This window comes from Filicampus tigris, chromosome 19 (genome assembly GCF_054856515.1).
Source record: "Filicampus tigris isolate MCC_2025a chromosome 19, RoL_Ftig_1.0, whole genome shotgun sequence".
Classification (NCBI taxonomy): domain Eukaryota; kingdom Metazoa; phylum Chordata; class Actinopteri; order Syngnathiformes; family Syngnathidae; genus Filicampus; species Filicampus tigris.
In genome coordinates this window covers 2,936,243-2,959,423 of record NC_141235.1, presented here as the reverse complement: position 1 = coordinate 2,959,423, position 23,181 = coordinate 2,936,243, and the positions used below count along the sequence as shown (strand labels likewise).

The 23,181-nt window shown below is 46.8% G+C and overlaps 3 protein-coding genes across 4 annotated transcripts; 1 reads left to right on the top strand and 2 right to left on the bottom strand.

Annotated features, from left to right (window-relative positions):
• Nucleotides 1-88: 88 nt before the first annotated feature.
• Nucleotides 89-2,715, bottom strand: znf668 (zinc finger protein 668). The gene has a single exon (XM_086017032.1). It carries the CDS (start codon nucleotides 2,689-2,691, stop codon nucleotides 739-741), a length of 1,953 nt encoding a protein of 650 aa, XP_085873158.1. The 5' UTR covers nucleotides 2,692-2,715; the 3' UTR covers nucleotides 89-738.
• A 1,984-nt stretch (nucleotides 2,716-4,699) lies between these two features.
• Nucleotides 4,700-14,774, top strand: znf646 (zinc finger protein 646). Of its 2 annotated transcripts, none has more exons than XM_086017027.1 (4): nucleotides 4,700-5,306; nucleotides 6,349-8,969; nucleotides 9,602-10,579; nucleotides 11,435-14,774. In XM_086017027.1, exons 2-4 carry the CDS (start codon nucleotides 6,499-6,501, stop codon nucleotides 12,165-12,167), a joined length of 4,182 nt encoding a protein of 1,393 aa, XP_085873153.1. In that variant the 5' UTR covers nucleotides 4,700-5,306; nucleotides 6,349-6,498; the 3' UTR covers nucleotides 12,168-14,774. The 2 variants fall into 2 exon arrangements, with proteins under 2 accessions (XP_085873153.1, XP_085873154.1); XM_086017028.1 differs by having other exon boundaries at nucleotides 4,700-5,312.
• Nucleotides 14,463-22,909, bottom strand: LOC147128878 (tumor necrosis factor receptor superfamily member 12A). Its single transcript, XM_086017035.1, has 5 exons — nucleotides 22,605-22,909; nucleotides 17,414-17,512; nucleotides 16,923-17,066; nucleotides 16,341-16,389; nucleotides 14,463-15,913 (listed from the first exon to the last, which is right to left on the bottom strand). The coding sequence occupies exons 1-4, from the start codon at nucleotides 22,684-22,686 to the stop codon at nucleotides 16,349-16,351; spliced, it is 366 nt and encodes a 121-aa protein (XP_085873161.1). The 5' UTR covers nucleotides 22,687-22,909; the 3' UTR covers nucleotides 14,463-15,913; nucleotides 16,341-16,348.
• Between the last annotated feature and the right edge of the window lie 272 nt (nucleotides 22,910-23,181).

Here is a 23,181-nt window from a genome sequence, read left to right as displayed (position 1 = left end):
TATTTTGTTTTTCTTCGCACACCTTTTCGCCAATTATACCGAGTCCAAGACACAGGGTGCGCCACGCACTCAAGTGACTACTACAGTATGTGTGAAAGGTTATTTTTATTCCTCTTGAAATGATGCATAACACAAGTTGTGTTTTCCTACGTGATGCCAACACGCAGTAAAACGGTCGTGAAATCAAAACAATGCAAATATTCTGAGGGCAGGGAGAAACACGTGGAGCAACTTTCACAGAAGGAAAAATGTTTCCACAAAAATTTAGTAGGCCATCATACAAAAAAAATAAATAAAAAGTGAAGCAATATGTAGCTGGACACCTGTTAGAAATGCGATCATTACTTATATTAAAATCATTTTCTGTGCATCACTTTTTACGAGGAAGCCTACTCAATTCTGGCGAGAATGTGCACCAGCCCGGCCAGCCGCCCATTTCCCCAAAATTGAAGGTAGAGTGATGCCCTAGCATGTAGGCAAGGAGAGCTATCTATTTTTGCATGGATGTCTGCTTATGACAAAACAAAATACTTCCGCTTGAATATGATAACTTGCCCTCAATTCCCAGTTGACTTTCCCACTGAAAGTTTACATTTTGGAATATTTTTCCAAAATTCTCCATCTGCATTTCAGGAAATTCACCATAAATGTTGCACCCCTTCGCCACCCAATGGGGGCGTCGGGCTGGGTCCCAAAAACCGAAACTCAATTTAAGGCCACGAGTTTTGAACATGTTTTTTAAAGTCCTTCTTCCTTGACCAAGTACTCTGGCAGGGTGTGAAAAGTGGTGGCAGACACACTGACAGGAATGGTCAAGGAGATGCCGCCGGTCTCCACGGTGGCGGCGGCGGCGGGCGGCGGCGGCGGCGGCGGGGGCGAGGGCAGCGGGTCGGTGTGGATGATTTTCAGGTCGGAGAGCGAGGCGGCCATGTGCGTCCGTAAATGTTTGCGGAGGTAGGCGGGGAACAGGAAGGCTTTTCCGCAGTGGGAGCAGCTGTGAGGTTTACTGCTGGAGTGGATCTTCTGGTGCTTGCGCAGGCCGGCCCGGTTGAGAAAAGCTTTGCCGCAGCTGGCGCACACGTGAGGCCTGGGCTTGGGATGCTGCTTCTCGTGCTCCTGCAGCTCGGCCGCCTCGGCGAACTCCGCCTGGCAGGCGGAGCAGCTGTGCGAGCCCGCCGCCTTGCCCGGGGCCCGCTGGACCGCGTGGAGGTTCTCGTGCGCCTGGACTTCATCCCAGGTGCCGAAGGTGGCGTCGCAGTGGGCGCAGGAGAACTGCGGCAGAGTGGCGTGGTGGCCGGCGAAGGCGGCCGCCTCCGCCTCCGCCTCCGCCTCGTCCCCCGCTGGCTTCTGCGGCTGCGCCTGCTCGGCCAAGTGAGTCCTCTCGTGTTTGCGCAGGCTGGAGGACACCACGAAGGACTTGAGGCACTCGCCGCACTTGAACGGCCGCTCTCCCGAATGCACGCGGCGGTGCTTGTTGAGGCTGGAGCGCTCGGCGAACGACTTGTCGCACTCGCTGCAGGAGAAGGGCCGCAGACCCGTGTGGACCAGCAAATGGCGCCGCAGGTCCCAGGACGCCACGAAGGCCTTGTCGCAGCTCTGACATTTGTAAGGTCGCAAGCCGGAGTGGACCCGCTCGTGCACGGCCAGATCGGCCGGCTGTCGGAATCTTTTGGAGCATTTGTCGCACGGGTAGGGCTTGAAGCCCAGGTGGGCTCGCTGGTGGCGGCGGAAACTGGACGGGTCGGAGAACATCTTGCCGCACTGCGGGCACAGGAAGGGCTTCTCGCCGGAGTGGGTGCGCAGGTGAGACTGGTAGGAGGACAGCTGCGTGAAGCCTTTCCCGCACTGCTCGCACTGATAGGGCTTCTTCTGCGAGTGGATGCGCTGGTGGCAAACCAACGAGGACGAGCGGGAGAAGGCCTTGCCGCAGTCGGAGCACAGGAAGGGCTTCTCTCCGGTGTGGGAGCGCTCGTGGTTCTTCAGGTCCTTCAGCTCCGTGTAGGTCTTGCCGCACTCGTTGCAGGCGTACGGCCGGTGGCCCTGGTGGTTGCGTCGGTGCTTGCGGAACACGGAGGGGTCGGCGAAACTCTTGCCGCACTCGCCGCAGAAGTACGGCTTCTCTCCGGTGTGGGAGCGCGTGTGCACCTTCAGTTTGGACAAGGTGGGGTAGCTTTTGGAGCACTGGCGGCAGGAGTAGGGCCGCTCGCCGTTGTGCTGCGTCATGTGGATCCGCAGGCAGATGGCCTGCATGAAGGTCTTCCCGCAGTCGGCGCAGGCGAAGGGTTTCTCGCCCGTGTGCGAGCGGCTGTGGTTGCGCAGCTCGGTGGGCGTCTTGTACGCCTTGTGGCAGTCGGGACACTGAAAGGGCCGCTGGGCCGAGTGCGTGCTCTCGTGTTTGGAGAGATGGGCCTTGCTGGAGAAGATTTTGGGGCACTGCGGACACGCGTGGGGATGTTGCGGACGCTTCTTGGCGTGCGCCGCTTGCTTGTGTTCGCGCAGCGCCGACGCGCTGCGGAAGGACTCGGCGCAGGACGAGCACTTGAAGGACAGTTTGGATTTGGGGGGGCGGCCTCTTCCCCGTTTTTTCACAGGCGCGTCCCTCGCCGCCGCCTCTTGTTGGCTGTCCTCATCTTGCGCAGGAGGGCCGTGTTGCTCCGTAGGAGGCGGGCTACCGGTCTGTGGGGAAGTCATCTTTCCGTCTGAAGATCAATCACACCAGCGTTTCTCAAGCTTTATGGAGCCAAGGCACATATTTTAGATTACAAACGTACCAGAGAAAGTATAGCAGTATATCATGAAATAATGATTATGTCGTCATTAAATAGCCAAAAATGTTGTTTTCCAAATCATGCTCTCTGCTATCACGGTGGATAACAGAAATTGGGCAATGTACTGTTGAAATGGCGAAGATTTGGACAATTATTTTTATTTTAAAAAGTATCTAAATGATTAATCAATCGTCAAAATCCATTCATTTGAGAATCAATTAGTTGCCAATTAATCATTGCACCTCTAATTGACAGTAAAAATTCAGTTTTTACTTAATACATTTCGGCGCACTGTACTTTTTTACTTTTATTTAGTTACAGGAGTTGAATCAGTGCAAGGTGTACCAGAGCTTCTTGAAGTTCCACTACTTCTATTTGAGTACAGCAATACAGTAATATTCTGTTGTATAGGAGGCAACGGGTAAGTGTTTCTTCTGCCATCTAGTGGAAAAGCATTTCATTGTTCTGCCTGTCACTATACATCGCTGGTTTAGAAAGCCGAACAACGATATATTACTTACAGTTCATAAATGATCATTTTTGGACCAATTAAGTGAGACTGCATCATTTCCCACAGCACACCTAATCACCTAGAGCTTTTATTGCAAAAGAATCACTGCCTCAGTACAACTCGTTTGTATTTAACTTTTTAGTCTAACTTTATAAACAGGGGTACAGTTGCTGACAAAAATATTTAAAGTACCTATCTCTGCATGCTGATGTGTTGGTCATGATGATGGTACTTGGAGCTCGAAGTATTTTTTTTATGTGAATTTTGAGAAGCACTGATCTTAGAGCCTTCATTTTCTGCCTGTCAAAATATGCCGCTAGCACAGATCAAGATACATTATGCGGCACACTGGTTGAGAATCATTGAATTATACAACACAATGAGGCATTGCCACATAAATCGCAGCATTGACGGGATGCATTTATTTGACAGCAAGTAGGCTAAAATGTACGTTCCGTGCAAATAAAGCCGGTGACGATGCTGCACCATGTGGAAATACGAGCTGTGCATGAAAAATAGTACAAAATGGCTGGCATTAGGACCTTAGGGACAATAAGCTAACCGCCTCGATGACAGAGGAAGTCGGCGACGTCAAGCCATAAATGTTTAGTTTTTTGTTGACCAACACGACCACGCGCGGTGTTAACTGTCAGCTGTGAGGAGTGACAACGTCAGCGTGTCAACAAATTCTTGACACGACGTGCGTGTCGCGCACTCGTTAGCTCGCCTGCTAATTTAATTCAACCCAAAATGGCTGGCTTTAGGACCGCCTGCACCCATTTCGCTCGACGGCGGCGGCATCCTTAACGTCAGCTTCTTTCTGTTTATATTTAATTTTCTAATTGTACTTAACGAACGAGTGACAGCCTCACCTGGAGCAGGGCATTAATTGTGGGTTGAAAGTGCTTGGAAGAAAGAAAGAAAAAAATGACTCCCCACACGACTGTATTTGTTGTCGGACGCGGTGGTCCGTTTTGACTGGTTGACTGTGTATGTGGGACGGCGCTAGGACCATGATGACGACAGAGTACAGTCTGCCAAGCGTGAATCAATTTGCGTTTACATTTAGAGATTTCTTCTTTTTTCTGTATATTTATTTTTAAATATACTGAACCCGAGTTGAATTTGAAGCATTTTGATTGGAAAAAAATGGATATACCAGTGGGTCCAGGTCCTTAAACGTATACTACTAATTGTTGTAAATCTGCAGCAAAACATTCTGCACAGTTTGAACAATAACACTGCGCTTAAATATAGAAATATAAAATAACCATACGTCCATAATGATTTGTTTAAAATGATTTTCACATAACAATTGTACCTGAATGTGTGAAAGCAAACAGTTATAAAAGATTAAATGGAAATGTGAACTCAGGCACAAAGCCTAGATGACTTAAAAAACCTTCAGTTATCTAAAAATACTACTGCTAACTACTAGTATTTCACATAGGTTGTCACACTTAACAGACCATTTAAACACATTAAACATGGACTAATATAGCTAATCTGTGCCATCAGGGATGCTCAAATTAAAATGTACTTGACTTTTTCTTGAATTAGTGGTGCAGTTAGGACACAACCATTTCTATTTGAAAGGAGGTGGGGCAGAGTGGAAGTAATTTCTAAACACATTTGCCTCTGAGGGAAACCAATAACTACGGAAATAAGTTTGACACTCCTGGTGGAATAAAAAATAATAATTCGATTTGGACTGCATGACAACCAAGGACGGTAGTTTTGTTGATTGACACTAAGTTTTATTTTATTTTATTTTGTTTTGTTTTATTTTATTTTATTTTATTTTATTTATGTGGTGCATGGAGTGACTCTTCGCGGGGAAGTATTTCGCGGTTGCACATTTCCTGTCCCCTAGCAACAAGAGCAGTGTGGAACTGGGGATGGAAGAAGAATAAGACAATTGGAAGAAGAGAGTCCCATTCAATGGATATACATCTCAAAATAAGCTATTTAATTAGCCAGCGAGAAGCCATACGTCCACTTTAATGTGCGTGGATTCGATATAGGAGGTACAGGTATTTGGTTTGCTACACTTGCTGACGTTGCGCTTCCTGCCTTTTTTTTTTGCTGCAATGTTTGTTTTGCTAGCTAAGAGGCTGCTAGCATGTCGCTTCGCTAACGTTGGGACTAACTAGCGCAACACCTTCACCTGCGCTTAACTAAAGCTTATTTCCACACTCTTCGGCAAGTGTACAGTTATGTTGACCGTTTTCTGCAATAGGTTATTGGCGGTGTTAATATAAAGGGGAAAAAAGCGTTGGTTTCCTGGTTTATTGACACAGCTAATTAGCCTACCAGTGCAAAGTGTCACTGGATGTTTTCGGAATTATTCACGTATTCGCGATTCATTACATAGTTTAATTGTTCATGTTCTAAAATAAATACATAGTATGGAATGGACTTGATGATGCATTGAGGAACAATTAAAATGTAAAATAATTGATGTGTATAGGGCCATTGATAACATGTAAAATTATAGATTAAAATATGAGTGTATAGTATTTATTTATTTTCTTCTATTGAAATTCTAGGTGATTCATGGGACACTATAGGATAGGCAATAATAAGCTTGGTGCTTCAGCCTATTCCTATTTTTGGTTGTCAATTGATATTTGAAATGATTTGTGTATTTTTCTTTTCTGTATTATGCGCACAACCGAAATAAACCATTCATTCATTCATTCATATGGTTCCGTCATCAGTCAAATGACAAAAGTTAAGGAACACAACAACAACAACTGTAATGACCTCTCTGCTCGGGCATAAAGTAAACTCACCGGCTCACCTTCATCTGGGGCACCTTCCATAATGAAGATTGAATCGAACAATACATGACAATAACATTATATTGTTTTAATCAGAGTCTATTTTACAGAATTAATATAAACAAAGCACTGTATTTCTGTCCAGGCACGATACGTTAGGATGTGCATTGCTTGTGATATTTTGTTACTTTGGTTTGAAATACACTGCGACTGTGGTATTTGTTTTGTCGTAGATATCTTACTGATTTTGTAATGAATTTGGTTTGTCTCCTCCCCTCCCCCATAGACTGGATTCATCCTCTCCTCTATGGTCTCACTGGACACCTTTTGGACCTAAACGACTGTTCTCCATTGTGTATGGACAAGAAAAGCGTCTAATGTATTACCCTCCTGCATACACTTTATATCCGGTGCTCGTATTTCCGTCTTCATCGACATGGCGGCGCATGACTCGGCACGGACCGCAGGTTTCCCGTGCCAACAGTGCGGGCTGATGTGTCCTGACGTGGCCGCCCTAGTCGAGCATACGGACGGTCACCTGGAGCAAGAGGAGGAGCGCAAATTCAAATGTGACGAATGCGGGCGTGGCTACAGGCACGCCGGCAGCCTCGCCAATCACAAAAAGGCTCACGACGTGGGATCGTTTGAGTGCCACGTGTGCGGCAAGGAGAACTCGAACGCTCTGGCTTTGAAAAGTCACCTGCGGAGTCACACGGCGCGCAAAAAGCACTCCTGTTCGCAGTGCGGCAAGGCGTTCCGCTTGGCAACGCAACTCTCTACGCACGAGCGGGTTCACCGTGCCTCGCAAGCAAAGAAGCAGGAAGTGGAGTTTGAACCCCCGCGGGAAATCCCAAATGATCATTGGAACAACCAGTCGGCCGTCGGGATTCAAACGGAAAACCGCCCCGTTGACCACAAGATGGAGACTTATCATCCGCCGTGTGACACGTCTGACGCCGGCCGACCGTTCAGGTGCGACCTGTGCGACAAGACCTACATTCACCTGCGAAGCTTGAACAACCACAAGAAGACTCATCAGGTGGGAATGTTTGAGTGCACCGTATGTTTCAAACTCTTCAACAACATGGCGGCCCTCTACAGCCACCAGAGGACACACAAGGTCAGAAGCAGCAACGGCGGAGGCGGTAGCTCAGCGTCTGGCTTCTACTCCAGCTCCACTCAGGAGCAGTTTTCCCCAAAGAGCCCAGACGCTCCTGTCAACTTCTGCCATTTGTGCCAGGTTGTGCTCCCAAGTGATGAAGCGTTCCAGGAGCACATCCAAATGCATAACTCTTCGTCCGCGTCCTTTGGCCTGCACGGCAATGCAGTCGAGAGCCACAGCGTGACATACAACAACGTTACCTCGCCCAAATCCAACTTTTATGCGGCTCACATCAATCATGTTCCTTCTTTGGCGTCAGTCGATAACTGTCAAGGTTTTGATCGGCCGCATGGAAATAGTAGCACTAACGGTCACATGTATTCAAACTGCTCGATTAATCAAGCGCCGTCTTCCGACTGCTCTCAGGAACGACCGCCGCTCATGGATCCCGGGCTCCTCCACCCGGCTCCGAATGCATCCGGGACGGGCGACGCTTCCGTCGCCCGTTCCGAGGAGCGTCCCTTCAGGTGCCAGATCTGTGGCAAGAGCTACCGCCACTCCGGAAGCCTCATCAACCACAAACGCTCGCATCAGGTGGGGATTTACCAGTGCTCCGTCTGCAGGAAGAAATATCCTCACCTGGCCGCGCTCAAGAGTCACCTCCGCCTACACAAAGGCCACAAATCTTCATTCAACCCCAACGCAGAGGGCGACTGGCTCACCCCGGAGCACTTTTGTCCAGTCAACCAGCAGGGGCTCTTCTCCTCGCGGCAGGATGAGGCGGCGGCGGCGGCGGACGACGACGACGACGGTGCTCATCCCGCGCTCGGCCTGGATCAGGAGAACGGCGCCGCGTACCGCGATCATCGGGACGCGACTCCGAGCGCGCGGCTACCTCCCGCCGAGCACTCCATGCAACGGCACATGTGCGCCGACTGCGGGGACACTTTTGCGGACATCGCCGGCATCGTGGCGCACACGTGCCCCTTGCTTCAGCATCAGCGTGCGGGCGGGGGCCACAGCGCCCACGGCAACTTCGCGGGCACGCTCGCGCAGTTTCACGGACTCGACGGCGCCGAGCCCCAGAATTACTTTGAGCCGAGCTTCCGAGAAAATCCCAGCGGCGAGCGGCCGAGCGGCAGCGCCGAAGAAGAGGACGGCGACCTTTTTCAGTGTTCCGTTTGCGGGAACAGCTACAGCAGCATGCGGGCCCTCAGGAGCCACCTCCGAGGACACGCGCAGTCCCAATGCGCCGCCGGCAGCTCGGGGCCCTCGTCCATGTCCTCCCAGGAGGAGGCCAGGGAGGACGAGCCGGGGGAGATGATGATCTGCAGTGCCTGCGGCGAGAGCTTCGCCAGCAGGCAGGACTTGCTCGCCCATCAGCTCGTGCACGTCAAGCGTCAAGACGGAGACGGCGTCGGCGAGAGTGAGGGGCCGGGAGGCGAGGGGGAGACGCAAAGCATCATTTGCGGTCGCTGCGGAACCTTCTGCACCAGCTACCATCATCTGGAGAGCCACAACTGCATCGCGGAGAAGAAAGAAGAAGAAGCAGCAGCAAGTGGCGAGGACGAGGAAGCAAAGGCCAAGAGCATGCGCCGCGAAGGCCCGAGTGACGCCAGGGACCGCTTGGAGGAGCGTCAGCACAGATGTGATCAATGTGGCCGCTCGTACAGACACTCGGGTTCCCTCCTCAACCACAAGAAGTCTCACAAAACAGGAGTGTTCCGGTGCAGCGTGTGCCAGAAACGCTTTTACAACCTGTTGGCTCTTAAAAACCACCAGAGGTCCCACTTTGACATTAAGAGGTAAAGTACATGTACAAGTCTTGACACCACAAGTTAGCGTTCATGTCATTTTTGCATGTTAATCCTTTTTGGTATTTAGGAGAAAGTCGCAGGTTAGATTGCAACGTTTTTTTTTGCGCCGCAGACGCTTTCATGCGCAGCGAACCTTTGTTTAGCGTTCCAGAACGCAAAAAGTGAGAAATCCGCAATATGGCAGCCTGTAAAAGATAACCCGCAATATAGCGAAGAAACACTTTCAAGCATAGAATCGTCGTGTTTATTTATATACTGTAGCCCTTGATCACAAAAGAGTCCCAAAGGGCCCCCACCGTTTACGAAAAAACAGTTGCACCTCTGGTCTAGATCTTTAAACAGCGTGAGAATCCATTTAATAAAATGACTTCTCGGGTGTGGGAGGTGGGGAAGTGGCAGTTCAACAGGCCAAAATTCAAATGTGAGAGACTAGTTCCATACTAGGTGTGGTAACCAAATGAGCGTACAAAAAAAAAAAAAAAAACTCTTAAATTGATATTTCTACAGAGCTAGTTGCTTTAATTTCCGCAGGTAGGGCACTCCTTAGTGCTCCATCCCGGATAGAGAATGCTCTAGAATAGTCATTGACCATATTCCTCATCTCCGCCCCCCCCCCCTAGGCATTCCTGCCACGAGTGCGGTAAAGCCTTCAAAATCCAGAAGCAGCTTTTGATCCACCTCAGGAGGCACAAGGAGAACCGAGCCAAGATCCAAGAGCTGAACAGCCAGATCCAAGCCCTCATGCAGATGAACAAGTCGGACGGCGAGGACGGCCAGGAAGCGCGGCGACGAACCCCCCGGGAGGCCGCGGTCCAATCAGAACGCTCGGCTGACAGGCGGCCCTTTGCGTGCGAGCAGTGCGGCCGCACGTATCGCCACGCCGGCAGTCTGGTTAACCACAAAAAGTCCCACAAAACAGGCCAGTATTACTGTTCCCTTTGCAACAAAGCTTACTCCAATCAGCTGGCCATGAAGAACCACTTACGCACACACTTTGCGAGTCAGAGGTTCCCTTGCCAAAAGTGCGGTCGAGGCTTCCGGGGCAAACGCCAGCTGTCGGCTCACGTCTGCGCCGACTCCCGGAAGGGCGGCGGGCGGAGCCTGAGGTCCCGGGCTTCAAAGTGCACGCGGTGCCGACGGACGTTCGCTTCCGGTGACCAACTCGCCGCCCACGCCTGCGCCGGCTCCCCGGGAAGCGGCGCCGACGGCAAAGAGGAGCGGGTGTTCGCGTGCGACATTTGCCACCGCAGCTACCGGCACGCCGGCAGCCTCCTCAACCACAAGAACACGCACAAGACGGGACACTTCTCCTGCACCGTCTGCGCCAAGGCCTTCACCAACCCCATGGCGCTGCGCAACCACGCGCGCATCCACACGCAGAAGAAGAAGTACGCGTGCCTCACCTGCGGGAAGGCCTTCCGCCTCGCCAGCATCCTGCGCAACCACCAGAAGGTCCACAGCCGCGCCGGCGGGCACTTCAGCTGTTCGGCCTGCGGGAAGAGCTTCCAAGGAAGGTCCGGACTCAAGAGGCACCGCTGCCGCACAGGTCCGGGAGAGGTCGGGATGCCGCCGGGAGAAAGCCCGGACAAGTGCTTCACGTGAGTTTTTCCTGTTACCGACAGCCAACTAGTCATGTTTATTCTCTTTTCTTGGCAAGTTTTACATGGAGGGCGACCAGTTTGATACGCACTGCTGAAAAACAGTTCTTTGACGTCCATAGCCGTCAATGGCGGTTGAATGCTAATCGTCTATGATTTTATTTTTTCTTGAAATCATTGTCAACAATGATTCGGCAAGGTAAGGAAATCTGCTCGACTTGTGTGGTCCTCGCGAGCTGCCTTGTTGGCGATCCCTGGTACAGACCTTTCATAATAAACTTTCAGGTGCCAGCTTACTTCCAGGCGGCAGAAAAATGAGCGGCTGCCGCTGACCTGACCTTTATGACCAAACCTTGTCTTTGGGCTCGCGCCGTGAGATGAACCCCTAAAGGTTTCATTTTTGCTCCGTTTACTTGAAATGAAATCCAACTCAACGCAGCAGAGTTGTTGAGAAGGATAACTTGAGCGGATGTCACAAAGGTTTGTTTGGATTGTCTTTGAGAAAATGAGCAAATTAGCATAATGGCTAGCCTGCTAGCAAAGGTCACCTCGACAGAAAAGTCAGTTAATTAACTAGTCCCTCATGTTAACTAGTTTCTCCTGTCCAGGAATTGTAAATTACGGTCAGCATTCTGTCGTCCCCTTTACGCATTCAAACTACGGCAGTAGAAAAAGAACATGAATCGCTCACGCCAAAGAAGGGTTTTGTGTACTAGCGGCGCCATTGGGAGTTTTTGCCACCTGGAAGTACGTGTGACGCCATGGTGAAAGGGGCAATTGAATAAGCTGCTGGGGGGGGGGGGAATGGGAGGTTGGGCCAGACGTGAGCGTGACACCGAGCTGTTGCCGCCGCAGGTGCGACCTTTGCGGGCGCTCGTACCGCCACGCCGGCTCCCTCCTCAACCACAAGAAGACCCACTCGGAAAACCTCCAGCACTGCAGCCTCTGTCTGCAGACCTTCCCGGACGCCCTGACGCTCCAGATCCACTCCCAGATGAGGCGCCATTGCTGCCCGCGATGCGGCAAGACCTTCTGTCTGGTGGCGCACCTGCAGAGCCACATGGAGGCGCACTCCAAGGATCGCTCCCGGGCCCCCTACCGAGGCGGCCCGGACGAAGCCGACGCCCGCGACCTCGGCTGGACCCAACCTTTCCCCCGTGGTCCCGAGAGCGACAAGAGCCACGTGTGCGAGCACTGCGGCCGCACCTACCGCCACGCCGGCTCCCTCCTCAACCACAAGAACAGCCACAAGACGGGGCGCTTCTCCTGCGGCGCTTGCCACAAGGAGTTCTCCAACCTGATGGCCCTCAAGAACCACCGGCGCATCCACACGGAGCCCAAGCGCTACCAGTGCCCGGAGTGCGGCAAGGCCTTCCGCGTGTCCACGCAGCTCATCTGTCACCGGCGGATCCACAGCAAAGAGAAGCCCTTCGCCTGCGCGCTGTGCGGCAGGAGCTTCTCCAGCAAGTCCAACCTGCGGCACCACGAGAAGTTGCACCGGGACCAGCGCGCTTACGACAGCTCCTCCCCCTCGTTCAGCTTGGATGCCAGCAACTTCCTGGACTTGGACATGGGCTCGTTTCTTTGAGGTCCCCGCCGTCTGGCACCGCCGCCTCTTCACTTTTGCACCACTTCTGAATGTCGTCATCAGGTCACGCGCGTTTCCTCGCCTTCCTGACGGGCAAGCGACCAAAGCGATCCCGTAAAGCGCGGCCCGCTTCTCCCCGCAGCTGTCCAGTGCCTGTGTCAGGAAACATCAAATCTAGACTGCGCTCCCCAAAAGTTGCGGACGTTGGGCTCCGACCTTTACAGGTGAACGGATTTTTGTCCCAGCAGCTCTTGCATTTCGGAGACAGAGACTCTCCGCGCTTTACTTTTTTAGACTTGGATCGTTCTTGGCGCCCCGAATAGACATTTTTCTTGTGACCCAACGCTGTGTTTCTGTTTTTTTTTTTTTTTTGTTTTGTTTTTTGCGGGCGGTGAATGTTGAAGGACTGCTCACGTCACAAACCTCACGTTCCAAAAAAACGTCAAATACCTCATCTGGTTGTGTGAACTTCACTCAAAGTGATGGACTTGAATCCAGTCAATAGCCGTTTTTCTTACGAATCAAATAATTTTGTTAAGTGGCACGTTATGCTAAAAGCGACGTATGTTCTTGTAATGACTATGGACATTTTTTAATGTTGACTGTTGTTTCAAAATGTTTTGTGTACCCTTTAAGGACCTTTCTAGCAGGAAATCAAGACTAGTCCAAATTGATTTTGGCCTTGCTGACAAAATTTTTGTCTGGGTTAAACTTCAAGATAAACTTGTTAGGACTATACACTTATAACTTGTGTAGTGATGCACATTTTAAATATATATATATATAAGAAAAACATCATTCATAAAAATGGGATTTCTGATTTAAAAAATTTTCCCCCCCCCAATCCCTTAGAGAAAAAGTAAATAACTGACATTATTATTTTTGGGGCAGTCTTGTGTTCAAAAGTTCTTCTATCCTTAGGGGGGGGGGGGGGGTGAATCGAGTTCAAAAACTTTGCCCGCCCACTTTAGTGTCTTGATTTTGTCCCAGCATTATGTCAATGTTGACTTTTTTTTTTTTTTTGCCAAGTGAAACACGCATGCAGCCCACGCAGCCCAATTTCTTTTGAGGATGACTGTGGGGGGCGGCGGGCGGGCGGGGTGGGCTGCGTCATAGCATCACTTGCGCTCAAGTGTCTTTTGGTCTCATGTCTGGTCCTTTTTGGACATTTCTTACGGGATTTCCTTTGCCTTATTTCCATAGAGTTTGAAATACCTCGTCCGAGGCGCCTCCTGGTAGCAAAGTGTGATCACTTTGATTTTGGGCGAACGGTTTGCACCCTTGATTGTATTTGCACACGCAGACAAGGAAAGAAACGGCTACTAGCGCAGCCCGCGTGTCCATCTTTGTTTCGAATTCAAGCAATAGCTTTCCGTGCAAAACTAGCAAGGAAGTGTTGGGACACACTGAAAAGAAAAGAAAAAATCTTCTCAGTATTCTTTTCCCACCAGTTTATCTTTATCACTTGACTGAATACGTTTTCGTCATGAAGTGTCAATTTTCTCCTTGCAAGTTGCCATAAAACTTTTTTTTTTTTTTTTTTTGCCATTCTTTTGTTCCCCTCATAAAACTGCTTTCTTTTTTCCCACTTCTGCAAAATGATTGAATGATGCATCTTTCTTTTTCATCAAATTGTGCTAATTCACAACTTTTCCTGAATACTCCAAGGTTCCGTGCAATATTTCAACAATTTCTTGCAGTACTCCACAGGTCTCTTCCCCCCCCCCCCCCCAATCCAATGTATTCTGTCTCCAGTGCGATCCCACTTATTCCAAACAGAAGAAGCGTTGCACACTACTTCTGCCACTTTTCTACCATTGTTGAAAATGTTACTGTTATTTCTGGACCGTAACCTTGCTTATTTGCCACGCTGGCCTACATGCAAAGCAGCAAATGCACATTTAAACTAATATTTAGTTGTCGTTTTTTTTTTATTATAATGTTTATCGTTCTCATCACCTGTGGCACTTCCACACCTTCCTCCTGACTAAAAAACATTGTAACTAGTAGAATCAACTATCCACTGGATCTTTGTAAAGTTTTCTTCTGTAGGAGAAATAGAAGTGCTAGATTAGTTCTCGTGTCATACAATGTGGAAAAAAAAAACAACAACAAAAAAAAAACACCTCATGTAATGGACTGAAAGTGCTCTGCTCAGTATTTAAGTCATATTTATATAACTATTTTGTCACGGAAGTGTAGATTTCTACTTTGTTAGAAGCTCCTTTAGGATGGAAGCAAAGTAGCGATTAAAAGACTTGGAAATGAACGGCTTGGTCTCGTTTTGTACTCAAATTCAGTTAAAACGTTTTATTGTGAAAATACATTTTGGTACTCAAAAGCAATAAGACGACTGCAATAGGTCAAAAGAAGCCAGTGCATGTACACAACATTTATATACTTTTAGAAAGGGGGGGTGGAAAAGAGCTTTGAAGTCGTAAGGAGGATGTTAGTTAAAATTACGAGCTGGCCTGGTGGACGTTTTGACAACTAAAAAAAAGTCTTCACTGTAAAGTCCCTTTTGAAAATGTGCTTGTGACTAACAACAAAGCATTTCGTTGAATGTTAACCATACACTCACTGAAATATATTCATTCATCAATTGTATTAGTGTTCTTTCTGTGCGGGAAATCTTTTAAAACTCAAGGGAATTTTTTTTTTTTTTTTTTTTTTTTTTTTTTTAAAGCAACGAGCATAAGGGCCACATGGAAAAAGACAACAGCACCTTTAAAAGAATACAGTGGATATAAAAAGTCTACACCCAAAGTGGCAGGAAAATCCGACTAAAACAGCTGAACTCGTCAATTGAATTATAAAAAGGTTATCAGTCACATGTGGACAAACGATTTGAAATGGTTTAAGATGACATTTGAACTCTGGGTGTGTAGACTTTTTAGATCTTAAAAGTGCCCCTGCATAGAAATTGTACACATATTTTAAACATGGGGGGGGAAAAAAAAGAGTGATTTGAAGACTAGCAACAAAGGAGTAATTGGGCCACATGACAGAGGAGTGACACTTTTTAAAAGAATAACGTGGATATAAAAAAGTACAAAAGAAAATGTCCAAAGCCCTACTGGAACAGAACGTGATTTTTTTTTTTTTTTTTTTTTTTTTTTCCTCCAAAATCAATTCCATACTAGTTCGTATAACTTTTACATTTCCCAGTCAATGTGGCCCAAATAGTCCTTTGGACAAAAACGTCGTCACTATTTTCACATGAAGTGTTTGCGATTAGTTGCCTCAGCTCGATTCGATTCGATTCGATTGGCGTTTTGCGTAGACGTGAGTACGTATTGTGTGGTTTGGTCGGCAGGAGCCGCAGTAACAGTGCACGATTGTCTAGAGAGAAGACGCTTCACCTAAACGTTAGCTACATTCAAACAGACCCCGACAGTGTGAAGCCCGACCTTTGACCTCTTCATACTTGCATACATTCTTGCTGTTACGTAACATAACAGCCCACTTGCATTGCTCCAAGTGTTCATTCTGCCAGGGAGGAATCATTCAAAGGAACCCAAGCGCGTCGTCGCCATTTCTATAGTTAAATAACGTTTTTTTGGGGCGGGGGAGGGTAAGGTGTATTTGTTGTCCGGGGAAAGCCCGTGGTCGCTCAGTCAGTCAGAGTACACAGTGGGCGGTACGGACGGAGGGTCCTCGGGTCAGGTCGAGTCGGGCCTCGGGGGCGGAGCAGTCGCCGCTTGCCTCTGTAGGTCACATGGATTTGTTTCCAGAGGAAGACGAGGCTGCCGATGACAAACGGCCACCGTTCAGTTAGCGCGTGCGCGTTTGCAGAAGGGGTGGGCAAAATGTATGCGAACGAGAAAAAGACGCCAAAATGAAGCGCATGTGAAGTATAGTTTCGTGCTCGTTTTTAATTCGCAAAAGAATGTAGTGTGAATGATATGCAATTAACTAATGTCGTTTTTAAATGTGTATGTAAAGTTTTCCGTTTTCGTGACCCTCGTGAGAATACGCGCGTTGGACAGTGGATGGATGAATTTGAGTATTTACAATCGTTCTACTTGATTACCCTTAATTACTGAAATGTGTTTCTAAATCTTAATAAGTGCAACAAATATTTTGGGACTCTTGATAATGTGAACGCCCTACTTTGCCCACCCCTGGGTTATCATATTTGATATGATCACATGATGTGAAAAGTACACTCACTGAAAGGGTTAAGCTTGATAAAGTGGCCCTGCAGTTTCTTCAATTGGTTCTGTGTGAAACAAACAAACAAAAAAAAGAAAAGTGTCAGGTAAAGGCTTACTGTGACGAAAGTGCTCATGTCTACTAGCATTTGCTAACGAGTGACATTTGAATGTACTCTTCAGTGTCACTCAAATAAATAACATTTGTTTAAACCCCACGCAATCACTATGTCGCTGCCATAGATAGGCGGACAAACATTACACCCTTAAAACTGCTGGGCTAAAAATAACCCAGTACGGACAAAAACGAATCAAATTAAAAATAGCCCAATGGGATAAGAATCTAATATGGGTTAAAAGTAACCCAATTTGGGTTTAACAAAAATAACCCAATGCGATACAATTTGAGTTGAAAGTAACCCAATATGGGTATTAAAATAGTAACCCAATGAGATAACCAAATATTGGATAAGAATAACCCAAAGAGGTAATAATAAAAAAAAAAAACCAAATAAATCATGTGAGTCAAAAGTACGTTTTGAAGGGTGCACATAATTGATTTTTTTTAGGACCAAAAAAAAAAAAAAAACCCCCGATGTACCTCGTAGAGGAAGCTTGTGCGACTTGCGCCGATGCACCATGACCCCGATGATGAGCGCGGCGCCCACCAGCACCACGGCCAGCACCGAGAAGCTACTGATGGCCGCCAGCTTCCACACGTCCGACGTCTCCTCCACCAATTTGCCTGCAGTCGAAAAAAAAAATCACAGCAACATCAAAGCTGGAAATCAACGCTAACCAGGAATTAGCTAAAAAAGGTAAACTCATACATTTTAGCATAATCCTGACTAAAAAAAAAAAAAAAAAATTTGTGCTAGTGGTAGACATGCTTCTCCAGTGGTTCAGTTCAATTGAAGTTCTTCCAACTTTTTTTTTTTTTTTTTTTAGTTATTAAAGGGAATCAGACTTTTTGTGCTAACAAAGATGGCTAGGGGCAACGTTACGCCGTAAAAGCCGACATTTTTATTGGTCAAATGTAGTGCAGTAGAAATGAAAGGTGTCAGAAAGGAAGCTCGTGAAGCGATGTCTCACATGTGTTGCACGACGGCGTCTTGGGGTACTGCTTGCAGGATGCGCACGGCACACACGCGTCCAGGTCGGAATTCCAGAATTCGGAGAGGCCACACTTACCTGCGCACAGGAAAACTTCACATCAAATTCCTGTTTTTTTTTTGTTTTCTTAATTATTCCCCACAACACAAAAAGACATTTGGTGCAATTAGGTGTCAAGATGGTGCGTTTCATTCGATTGCATGTTTGCACATCTAAAAACATCTTGAAAGGGAAAGAGGTGTTTCATGAAAAAAAAAAAATTGCCTATTGCTGAACACAACCAACCTAATTATTACGAAATATATTACATATTGTATTAGTTTTCATATTATTATTATGAAATGTGCTAGAGGGCAGATTGAGGATGAGCACCAAAATTCATTTTGAAATGCGTACGTAAAAATGAGTCGACCGGTGTAATCGTTGCCAAAGCTGTCCGTCATAAACTGAAGCTACAGCTGTGGGGTTCTGTAGGCGTAAAATGCAGGACGGAAGAGGATTTGACAGTCCATCATTTTATAGCAAAACTGAGGTTGACCTTGAAAGACTTTGTTGTTTTCTTCGTTGCGATTTCCGCCGCGTTGAATACGATAGTGTGCCGCCATCTAGTGGACGGCAGTGGAATTACATCCAAAATAAACGAAATTGGTGTTATAGGCGGACACCAAAAAAACGAAGGGGAGTTTTCTATACTGGTGGTAGAAAAAAAAAAAATCTCTCAACGCGAAAGCTTGCGGGTAACTTATGCGAGCGTGTGCGCGTTTGCGCAAAAGTGCTTCCTTGGGATTGTTTGTGTGTCTTCCACGCAGCGTCTTTCAGATGAAAACAAGATGGTGCTTGAGGGAAACGCTTCCTTCCCGCCCGCCCACTGTGGACACAATGGAAGGCTTCATTTGTTTGCATGACAGCCAGACAGATGAGTGCTTCAATGTGTGCCTCGCGTGCTACCCCCCCCCCCCCCACCACCACCACCACCACTTGTTTTGTTTTTTTCCCACTCAACTTGTTTGGGTTACGCTGCTGTACTTAACATGATTGATTTCTTTGAAAACCTTTTGCAAATAATGGAAGACTAAAATACGTCTAACGTAAGTGGTCAACATTTACAATGTTTTTAAAATAATGATTGCACATTTTAAATAGTTTATTTAAAAAAAAAAATATATATATATATATATATATATATATATAGACAAATGCATTTTTTACATTATTGAACGTTTTAATATTTGCAATTCATTATCAAAAAATGCAAATATATTAAACAAAAGTAAGTATTCAACATTGGATTTGTTTTTTATTCATGATTACAAGTCAAAGGTATTTTAAAAAAAATCTCGCACATTTGAAGTAGTTTCAATTTGTTGCATTTCAAAAATATTTTTTTTTTAAAAAGTTTTCAATCGATAAAACATTTAAAATATTTTTAAGGTATGATTTTTTTTTTTATGTTAGCCTCTCACGTAGCTCAATGTGCATTTGCACCTCATAATGTCACATGTCAGTAATACCCAAAATATATATATATATATATATATATTTTTTTTTTTTTTTTTGCAGACAACAGTAATAGTCATGGTGATAACTAAGATGGGCTAAACAATAGGCTCTCCTGACATCGTCCTTCCTGACTCATCTATTTGCAATACAACGTCTTCCCTTTTTGCCACCAACAGGAAAACGCTTGACATACACTATTAGTCTTGTTAGACAGCCAAACTATAAATGAATATTGTACACATATCTAGCTGTGTGAGCCCTACTATTATTAAACGAATCCCCCCCAAAATGTACAACTGACCCATAAAACAATGAAACATTTGCATCCCTCAACAGCAAAATCTTCAAGCAAACCATTTCACTCCGTTTAAGTCGGCTGGTTTAATGCTAATGCCCAATGCAAAACGCCATAGACAGGCTAGTGTGAATTGCGGCAATTAGAAGCCTTCAAGCAACTGTACGCAGAGTAACGGATAATATGTACCAGCATTACGTAAACAGGATACAATGTTGTTGTTTTTCAAACTGTAATCTGTTTTGGGTTTTTTTTGTATAAATTTGTTGAAAATGTGCATTATTTTGCAGGATTAGCCTTGACTGTGGAAGTCATTGAAAAGGCCTGCCGCGGCGTGGGAAATGCTCTCAGGGCTTGGCAAGCAGGCACAAGGAACTCAAAAGTGGCCATTTGAAGACACATGGCGCTTTCATGTCAAGTAAGTAGTGCAAACCAAACCAAACCACAACAAAACGCACGCCACAGTTTTAGCAAGCACAAAACAGCACCTGCTCATAAACGCTCACTTGACGCTCTCGTAATGTGACCGCGCCTTTCCCGCCTGGCTCATTGGACAACGGCAACAATGTGTCACTGCTAGTTTTGCCTCACTCGTGTCCAATACTAGGACAACATCAGCAAGACAACTCCATGTTCCTAGTGAGTCAAAACTGCACGAGTTGACATTTGCGTTTAACCAGTACAACGAGCGACATGATAAAGTCATACAAATAAACTTTTTTATTTTTACTTATAGTACTCACAGCAGGCAAATGTTCGCTAGTCTGCTGTCACCAACTTGACCCAACGTGAGAAACCTCAGCAGTCACACAAAGGCTACGTAGAACATTTTCACACCGAATTTATTCCAATTTTTCCCAATCGGATTTTTCAAATTGGGTCTCATTCGAAAGCTGGCGATGTGTAGAGTGTGAAACACGAAACTCAACACTACTTTGTTTTTTTTTTTTGTGGCAATGGGACAACGTTAAAGTCAGATTTTTGAACTGGAGATAGGTGAGAAAACCAGTCACTCGTGCAAAACTGAAAAACATTGCCACCTATAGGCGAGAAAGGGCAATTGCGGTCTCTTAAAGGTGGCATGCCAAACTGGAGCGTGGCCGTGGAGCCAACGTCAGCGTCGTACTGAACATGAATGTTTTTTTTGGTGTGTTTTTTTTTTTAAAAAAGGACAGTTGTGTTTTTCACAGTGCACTAGTGCAGCACAGTGAGGTTGGAATGCGCAATCGTAGAGCAAAAGTGGCACCAGCTGAGGAAGAACTCGGGGAATGCCCAAGGTCACCGGGAAGCAGCGTCGGCGTTGACCGCCAACTGACCCCGCGTCCGACAAACCGCGCGTCTGCACCGCGTCGTGTCGCAACGCAGCAGGCGTCCTCGCGCCCTGTCACGTCACGGTCACGCGTGTACGCGCTCACTTTTCTCGCCGCTCCGCTCATGCGCAATCTGGCGCCGGCGTTCGCATTCCTTTCGTTGGGGAGTCTCGTCTTTTTGGGTGTGGGGATGTTGCGTTTTGTCATAAAACAGACGGGGGCGGGCGGAGCAGCAGCTGATATCCAGATGTGGGAGATGGCCTCGCGCTGCGTGTTTGGAGTGGCGGCGGACACACGCGCGCACACACACACGCGCGCGCACACGCACGCACACAGCCGCGGCGCTTGAAAGCATCAGGAAATGATCTGAAGGCGAGCAGTGTTTTCCTACGAAGTCAGCCTGCTGTCCTCCGTCGGGATTCAACACAAAACCTTCCCAAAACAACTCCACTAAACTCTTCGTGCTAAGTCAACTTACAGCACTTTACTGAAGGAACAATCTCGATCTACTATCTTGGGGCATTTGTAGTTTGCGATTAAAAAAAAACAGAGTTTTAGTATTAGCTTTAGCTTCATGCTTTTATGCATTGTGTATTTTTTCAAGGGCAAGACAAAAAACAAAAGTCACAATAAGTGTTTTAATTATCAACTCAACTCAACTCGCTCAAAATAAGCAGCACTTTTGGCTTCAAGCTTTTTAATGCCACTCCTAGCTGAAGTTTGCTCTAAAACATAAAACAGAGACAATTACACAATAAAACAACTTTTCCTTAGGAATGCCCCTGCTAGCTTAATGATAACATATAGAGGAAAATGCTATCTTCTTCGTTTGTCTCTATTGGACTTTATTATACTGCCCCCCGGTGGCCAAGGCGGGCACACCAGATGGAGTGGCACAATGAATGGAATTGAAGCATTAAATCATGTTTTACAAACTGTTAAATTCTTTACATTCTACTGATTTGCATTATTGCCGTGAATACCATAGAGTGCCATTTTCCTTATTTTAAAAGTATTATAAATAACTTGTAAATGTGCGTATTAAGGTATGACTGTATTCCCCCACATGAACCTCCAAAGACCAACAGGTGCATGTTTCTGTGGGAAACTGCGAATGTGTGCACTTGTCAAACGCTTGCATGCGAGTAGTTTATATTATAATGAAGACGCCAGATCGCTCGTTTGATGACATTCTTATTTATGTTATGTATGTTCTTTCTTGGAAAGAAATCATAATTGAGCTGACAATTTTATCAGTGACTTAAGTGGGCGAATAGTTGGCTAACTATATGACAGACAAAGAATGGAGTAATGAAAGCACTAATTTCAGACTATGCCCGAAGGCAACATCTGGCACCTAATTATCTTAACATTAATTATCTGACAGTCCGGATTCTGAATGGATAAACAGAAAGACAAATAAGGTGAGCAAACCACTCATTTCAGACTGTCCCTGAAGGCCACCTGACATTTACCTGATTATCATAAGTCAGGTGTCTGAGATACAAACCATCCATCTATCTGTATAGATGGCGTCTGGGAAACACGAACTATTACAGCGTCCCTGAAAGCAACACCTGACGTTTACCAAAAGTGTGGTGCCTTCAGGGTCAGCCCGGAATCAGAGCCATAGCATCCATCTACATCGATAGATAGCCAGACAGATCGGTAGCGTGGGGAAATCGCTTATTTGAGACTGTCCATGAAGGCAACAGCAGACAGACACTTAATAACAGTATCTTAATGTGGTGTTGCCTTCAGGGTCAGTCTGAAATCAGAGTAATATCCAGGTTGTGAGATAGACAGGCAGACAGAGGCTTTAGAAGAATTAGACACTTGTTGCTATGTAGTCGTGGTCAATCATTTGACGCCTTTTCCTTCGTCCCCGAGTCGTGCTGCGTTACTTCGGCGTGGACTGAGACGTGAGGCTCGATGCATGTGGCGCCTCAAATCAGGCCATCGGAATGCGGAACCGGTCAGCTATGTAAGCCGGTAAAGGAAAACGCTTGACACCACACACACTTGACGTACACGCAGAAAAGGCTTAAATTAAACTCAAACTTACTTTTTTGCGCGCAGGCGCCGTGGAAAGCGCTCAGCAATGCCACGAAAAATCCGCAAATTGTGCATAAAGCGTGGGAGTCCATCGTCTGAAAGTGTGTGTGCGCGCGCTCGATACACACTTTCCACAATAATAATACAAATAATTTAAAACAACTAGTAAAAAAAAAAAAAAAAATCACGCGGAGAGCGACGAGCTCGCGGTGGTCGTCAGCATGGAAAAGTGAACATCACGGAGTGACTCACCGGGACCACTGTGCTCCGTGTTTTTAACACACTGCACACTGGAGCACACACCCACGCTCGCTCGCTCTCTCACACACACGCACGCGCACACACACCATGAGTCATTTCCTATCCACTCCACACTGCTTCACTCCACTCAGGAAACTCCACCAGTGGACTTTTTTCTCGCCTTTTCCCACATACTGTACTTGCACACGACAAGCTAGTGAACGCGCACACGCGCGCAAAATGTTTCAACGTCTCAGATTCTCGCATATTTTTACACACGTTGGGAGAGAGGGTGCGAGACCTTGTAGTCTGGATTCAATCGTGTTCTCATTGTTATTACCACGCCT

Coding starts and splice junctions, on each gene's coding strand:
- LOC147128878 (XM_086017035.1), bottom strand. CDS start 22,686: ATGGACTCCCACGCTTTATGCACAATTTGCGGATTTTTCGTGGCATTG. Junction 17,067..17,413: donor GACGCCGTCGTGCAACACAT/GTGAGACATCGC, acceptor TTTCGACTGCAG/GCAAATTGGTGGAGGAGACG. Junction 16,390..16,922: donor GCACAAGCTTCCTCTACGAG/GTACATCGGGGG, acceptor TGTTTCACACAG/AACCAATTGAAGAAACTGCA.
- znf646 (XM_086017027.1), top strand. CDS start 6,499: ATGGCGGCGCATGACTCGGCACGGACCGCAGGTTTCCCGTGCCAACAG. Junction 8,970..9,601: donor TCCCACTTTGACATTAAGAG/GTAAAGTACATG, acceptor CCCCCCCCCTAG/GCATTCCTGCCACGAGTGCG. Junction 10,580..11,434: donor AGCCCGGACAAGTGCTTCAC/GTGAGTTTTTCC, acceptor TTGCCGCCGCAG/GTGCGACCTTTGCGGGCGCT.
- znf668 (XM_086017032.1), bottom strand. CDS start 2,691: ATGACTTCCCCACAGACCGGTAGCCCGCCTCCTACGGAGCAACACGGC.